This window comes from Acanthisitta chloris, unplaced genomic scaffold (assembly GCF_000695815.1).
Source record: "Acanthisitta chloris isolate BGI_N310 unplaced genomic scaffold, ASM69581v1 scaffold31451, whole genome shotgun sequence".
In the NCBI taxonomy this organism is placed as follows: domain Eukaryota; kingdom Metazoa; phylum Chordata; class Aves; order Passeriformes; family Acanthisittidae; genus Acanthisitta; species Acanthisitta chloris.
In genome coordinates, this window is record NW_008655035.1 from 15871 (window position 1) to 22663 (window position 6793).

The 6793-nt window shown below is 47.7% G+C and overlaps 1 protein-coding gene across 1 annotated transcript; it reads right to left on the reverse strand.

The window, feature by feature from the left end:
• Positions 1-251: 251 nt before the first annotated feature.
• LOC103810829 (dual specificity tyrosine-phosphorylation-regulated kinase 3-like) lies at positions 252-6228 on the reverse strand. Its single transcript, XM_009083752.1, has 2 exons — positions 6121-6228; positions 252-1817 (listed from the first exon to the last, which is right to left on the reverse strand). Exons 1-2 carry the CDS (start codon positions 6202-6204, stop codon positions 252-254), a joined length of 1650 nt encoding a protein of 549 aa, XP_009082000.1. The 5' UTR covers positions 6205-6228.
• Positions 6229-6793: the final 565 nt, after the last annotated feature.

Genomic DNA, 6793 nt, shown 5'->3' on the forward strand with positions numbered 1-6793 from the left:
TTTTAAACAGCACATCTGTCCTTGTACCCACCAGCTGAGGTGACCTCCCCAGCAGTGGAATCTGCACCACGGTGTGAGTGAAGCAACTGGATAAAGTTAGCCCTTAAGTGTGACCATTTTGGCTCAACAGCCAAGATTTAGCCTCTAATGAAAAGGAACTCCATTAAAACCCTCTGCATTTCATTTCCTTACACATCACGGACACACAGTTAAAATCCAAGGGATGTATTTTGGAAATCCATCACTCCCCACTAGCTGACCAGTTTGGGAAGCACAGTACAAAGAGGTATAGTGCTGACAGAGTCGGTGGTCAAATTAGCCCTCAGCTTGTTGGCAACTCCAACCACAGGAGGCAACTTGGAACCTATTCCTTGGAAGGAACCTGTGTAGCTAGAAATCCGTTTGGGGGTTGGTTTATCGGCGCTGGAAGCTTTGGGCGTTCGTTTACAAATCCAAGGGTGCCTCAGGGCTTGACTCGGAGTCATGCGTAGGGCAGGATCCCAGCTGAGGCATTCCTTCAGGAAGTCTATGAACAAGGGATCATCACAGCCCTTCAGTGCTGTCACCCAGTCCTTGTTGCCAGGAGCTCCCCGGAGCTTCCCGCGGCGCGAGCGGCTCCCGGTGAGGGTCACTCTCCCGTCCACGTGCGTCGTCACCGTGCAGTAACGAGGGTGACCCTTGGAGTTGATGAAGTTCTTGGCTCGCTTGGATTGATCCAAGAGCTTCTGAGGTGGCATTCCAAGAAGTTCCATCATACAAGCCAGTTGGTCTCCCTCATCCTCGCCGGGAAAAAGAGGGTAGCCAGTTAAAAGCTCCACCAGGATACAGCCAAAACTCCACATGTCTATGGGCATCCCGTAGCGACTGCCCAGGATCACCTCCGGCGCCCGATAAAAACGAGACTGGATGTATGTGTAGACTCTTTGGTGTTCAAAACAGCTGGACCCAAAATCTATAACCTTGATTCCACTCCTCCCTTGCTGTTTCAGGAGGATGTTTTCCGGCTTCAAGTCACAGTGGATGATTTTGTTCCTATAAAGAGCATCCAAGCACTGCAGGATGGAGTGAGCGAACTTGCGCACCAGCTGGATGCTGAAGCCCTGAAACTTGTTCTTTTTGATCAGCTCGTACAGGTTCATACTCAAGAGTTCAAAGGTCATGCAGATGTGATTCCGAAAGGTGAAGCTTTCCAGCATGTGAATCACATTCATACTGCCTGTTTTATCCTGTTTCTTCAGGTGCTCCAGGATACGGATTTCCTCCGCGGCTTGGCGGTGGAACCTCTTCTCGTTACGAACCATCTTTAAGGCCAAGTGTTGGTGGAGTTTGTGATCATAGACTTTAGCAACTTGTCCAAAACTGCCCTTGCCAATGATTTTGAGCACTTCATACCTGTAAGCAAGGTGGTCGTGGGGCACGTGGATGTAGCTGCCTTGGTCGTCGTCGTACCCACCGTTGTTGGGACCCCCAATGACTCCTTGTCTCTTCTTTGCAGTTGGACCCACAAAGTAAATCTCGGAGAAATTGAAGATCTCTTGCTGTTCATAAGCAGATAATTGGTGTTTGAACTGTTTGATAGCTTGTTCTGGAGCTTGGGAAATGGCTTTAGGTGGTTTAGAGGAACCACAACCACCTTTAACAGTGCTTAGGCTCTCTATGAGTTTGTCTTTTGCCAGGGCAGGAAGAGCTCTCTCTGTACTGGTGACTCCTGCAGACTGGTGAGTGCTGCTCCTTCTGTTCCCAGAGTCCTCAAACAACTGCTCTACCTGATTTCCAGTCAGAGGATGATCCTTCATTATGACTTTGTTGCTAGAAACCTACAGAGAAAACAAAAAAAACAGCACTTGAGCTTATCTTTTAAAGCACAAACTCAATACCACGTACACCGAAACCAGCAACACCAAAGGGGAACAGATATAAAATGCTGGAGTAAAGTTACAAACACAGGGTACACAAAGAGAATGCAACTCACTGCAACAACCCTTGCACAGATGTAGTGTGTTTTTACTCCATAAAGGGAAACCCTAGACAGCCAAACACTCCAACAAGGACACAATACCTATCTCGAGTCAGCAAACAGCCAGGGAACAGCTATGTTTAGCTCTAACTGTGGGTGCAGCAGCACAGCCAACGACAGATGCAGCTTGCACCTGTCTGGAAGAGGCAGTGTAACGTGAACGTGCAGAGAAGTGGCAGAAATATTGCACAGACAAGTTGCCAAAGGAAGACACAGAAATGCCAGGGGTGACATATGGCTGGTGTGACCCAGCAGAAGGAGGACAGGGCAGGACAAGACAATCCATCCTTTGAAATAAAATAAATGGGGTTTATCTACAACTGCCTGTGAAGTCATAGAGAATCGTAGAATGCCCTGAGCTGGAAGAGACCCACGAGGATCACCCAGTTCAACTCCCTCCCTGTACAGGACAGTCCAAGATCCCACCCTGAGCCTGAGAGTGTTGGCCAAACACTCCTGGAGCTCTGTCAGCCTTGGGGCTGTGCCCACTGCTCTGGGATCTCTTCAGTGCCTCGGGGGGAATAACCTGGTCCGGATATCCAACCTAACCCCGTTCCAGTGCCCAAACACCTCTGAAGGGGGGAACCTTCTCCTGATATAGAATCATAGAATCGACCAGGTTGGAAAAGACCTCCAAGATCATCAAGTCCAACCCTACTGTGGTCACTAGACCATGGCACTAAGTGCCACATCCAGTCTCAGCTTGAAAACCTCCAGGGATGGTGAATCCACCACCTCCCTGGGCAGCACATTCCAATGCCTGAGCACTCTCTCCCTAAAAAATCTCTTCCTAATCTCCAACCTAACCCTCCCCTGGCAGAGCTTGAGTCTGTGCCCTCTTGTCCTGCTGCTGGTTGCCTGGGAGAAGAGACCAACCCCCACCTGACTCCAACCTCCTGTCAGGGAGTTGTGGAGGGTGAAAAGGTCTCCCCTGAGCCTAACCCTCCCCTGACACAGCTCCAGCCATTCCCTTGGGTCCTGTCACTGGTCACCAGAGGGAAGTGAGAGCTGCACAACTATCCATAGACAGATTTGGAAGCTTTTACTAATCAAGACTATCTCCTACTCCAGCTCAGCTGGCAGCAGTGTGTACCCACTGCCTCTCCCTGCCCCTGAAATGAACCCAGAGAAGATGAGACACACAAAGGAACATTTCCAAGCTTGTCCTTTTCACATTCTACTCAATGCTGAACTCCTTGGATGTCAGTTCCCTACCAGAACAACAATCATTCCCTTTTCTCCTTGCTGCCACTCGGTGCTGATAGGTGTTGTCTCACCCCATGCACCACTGAAGCCCTGCCTGGAGTAGCAACATCTGTTTCCCATTTTGTCCTTTAATCTAAAAATAAAGATTTCAGACACATGCCAAACCGAATCCCTGAAAACCAAAATAACTACAAAAAATATAAATAAACCTGCAGACCCACAGCAATAAACCCAAATTCCTTTTTACTTACATCCAGTCCAACATCTCAGCACGGTCAGTAAATAAGAGAAGTGAATGTTCTGGCCAAAAACAACTACACACATCTCTTAAAAAGAGTCTGTTTGTTGGTGCTGCCTTGAAATGTTAGTTCTTGTGAGCAAGCCCCAAAAAATAGGCATTTCCTGCAGCAAGTCAGTCCTTATCAATGGTGATGAGGGGCCCTTGGATATATCCTGCTCAGTTTCACTCCTCTGTGTCCTATCAGCCCCAAACTGCAGTGCAGTGGGACAGACAACGCCTTGCCAGAGTCTTAAACACAAACAACACAGCCCAACCCTGGAACTCAGCACAAACGCCTTTTTCTTGGAGCTTGGCTGAACCTCCCAGATAAGAAAGACTTTTTTAAAGACTCTTCAGTCCCACAGACCCAAACAGCAAGTTTACAAACAAACAGAGAGGATAAGGACAGAGCCAGGTTAAGCACTTAGTTAAATATTCTCCAGGCAGGAGGAATTACAACTGTGCCCGTGCTGCTGTTCATAGCAAACATTTTGTACCTTTGAATCCCTAAATAAAGAAGGAATTCATTATTCCATGTATCCTGGCAGGGTTTCTTAGGGAAGGAACTATGGCTTTGGATTTCAGATCTGACTCAACAGTAGTAAGGTCTCAATTTTCATTCTTAGAGGACTCCCAAAATCATTTGCCACATGATGGTGAGACACAAATATAGATCCATCTTCACTTGAACCCAGCAGAGCTGCACCCAAAGTCAGATGACTTCTGAGACACATCAGATTTATTTCAGCAGTTTCTTTAACAAATCACAGGCTCCACAGGTTTGGGATTATTGATAGAGGTAAGAAATCAGCCTGACACCAGTGGCTCTCACAAAATCTCATTTGAATTGACAAGGAACCAGTGAATCCAACTCCTACACAACTGGTTTGGCAAAAGTGCATCAGATATTGTCTGAAAATATGTATTCTCAAAGCAGAGAGACTCCTGCTCTCTCCCAGCTCAGCTGAAGCAATGGGCAGGACTCCTCAATTCTCACATAACATTACATGGCAACACAAAATTTCTGCAGGGGAGCTAAGTATCACTTGAATCCTGACACTTTCCAGTAAAATAGAGCTTCATGATTTTCACCCTCAGCTCCTGCTTGCATGATACCCCTGAGGTTGTGTGTTATTGATGTATGATCATGCAAAACTGGCCATGTTACAATCCTTCATCTCACCTTAAGAAGTTAACACTTCAGGGACAAAACATAGATGAAGATACAGCAGTGAAACAAAATATTCACAGTCACATTTGTCTGTAAATGGAGAGTTGCATTCGACTGACTTGTGTTATGAACAGCTGAAGTTATACCATTAAACACTGCAGTGGAAACGTTCCCACATCCCTGCAAACAAAAAACCCAACCCACTACTCTACTCTTCAAACTCTGAATTCCTTCTGCTCTCCCTCAGCATTGCCAAAAAGGGAAAACACAGCCCCAGTCCCTGAGCAGGCACAGACCAAATATCTGTTGCAATGAAACCCCACAAAGTGATGATTTTCATCTTACTCAGGGAAATGCCCAGTTTCACTTTTTAGAGAGTTTTTTTGAGCTTAAGCTCCTTCCCTAGTGCCAGAACTCCACAAGAGCCAAACCCCATCTAAAACCCATCTAAAGGAGAGATCAGTGTACAAAAGCACAACTAAATGTGACCATCACTGCTCTGCTGGACTAGTTCAAGGGGAGATCTCCCAACACCACATCTGCTGAGGGAACACATAAAACCATAGAATTGATCAGGGTGGAAAAGAGTTCCAAGATCAAGTCCAACCCTACTGTGGTTACCAAACCATGGCACTAAGTGCCACATCCAGACTCATCCTGGAAACCTCCAGGGATGGTGAATCCACCACCTCCCTGGGCAGCACATTCCAATGCCTGAGCACTCTCTCCCTAAAAAATCTCTTCCTAAGATCCAACCTAACCCTCCCCTGGCAGAGCTTGAGTCTGTGCCCTCTTGTCCTGCTGCTGGTTGCCTGGGAGAAGAGACCAACCCCCACCTGACTCCAACCTCCTGTCAGGGAGTTGCAGAGGGTGAGAAGGTCTCCCCTGAGCCTCCTCTTCTCCAGGCTGAACACCCCCAGCTCCCTCAGCCTCTCCTCATAGGACACAGCCCTGGTGAAGAAGTGTTAACACCTTCAGGCCAGAAAGAGCTATTTTGGCAGCAAAGTGGCAATTAATGCCCAAGTTTTCAGAGCAGAAAGATACTTTTGTAAGGTGTTTGGCAGCCATGCAAAGCCATACTGCTCCTTCTGCTGTTTCCAGGTACTTATTCAGGAGGGAAACTAAAATGGGAATGTGCAGAGGTAAAGCAAAGCGTGTGTGGATTTCCCAGTGCACAGGGTGACACAGCAGAGCACCTCAACCCTGGCTGAATGAAGTCCCTTGATGAAAACAGGACAGTAAGTTGGGATTCCTGAGGCTGCCAGCAAGTTCTGCCTGGAGCACAGCACATCATTTTTATGCTGAGGGAAAGCAACGAGGTTAATAAAACCCCTACAAAGCTGCACCATCCCCCTCGTTAAACTGATTCTCCACAGGGAGATCCTCTGACTCCTGGAGAGCTCTCACTGCCACACAACACAACACAGACGACTTGTAAGTACTCACATTAGGTCTTGCAAGGGGAGGAAGTCTCGAGGGGCTGCGTTCTTCACGTGCAGGCTCCTGGTATCTAAACTCATCTATCCTCATATAGGAGTCATATAATCCATCCCCAAACCTGGCTGGAAACGTCCCATACACAAACCAGTTAGTCACAACAGCTCACGTGGATGGGGACTGAGTCAAAACGCTGAAAATCACCTCCCTTAGCACATCTGAGCCTGTAAAACCACCCCTTCTCCCCCAGTTATTAAACAATCTCGGGTTTAACTGCATTTTAATACCGCCAAGCCGTCGGGAAATCCTAATTCCCGATACTTTTCATTTAGAGCTTCCCTTCTTCTAATCAACTTTTGCATGGCAAAAAGAAACATTAACCATCGCACTCCCCGTTCCCCCCTTAAGCAGGATAATCCCCAAACGAGCAGAAAACGAGCAAAAAACGCTTAAAACCACTTGATAGGGACTATCCCTTCGAGCGGGTTAGCCTTTAAAAATGAGACGTGGGAATTAAGAGACGGGGAAGAAAAAGGGGGAAAAAAAAAAATAAAGGTGGAGTCGCTGTTGGAGGATTATCAACTTCAAATCGCGACGGAGCCAGCGCAGGAGAATGACCCGTGGGGGGACCCTGATGGCCCCGAGACCCGCGGGACCCTCCGGTTCTGCCCCCCGGGACCCC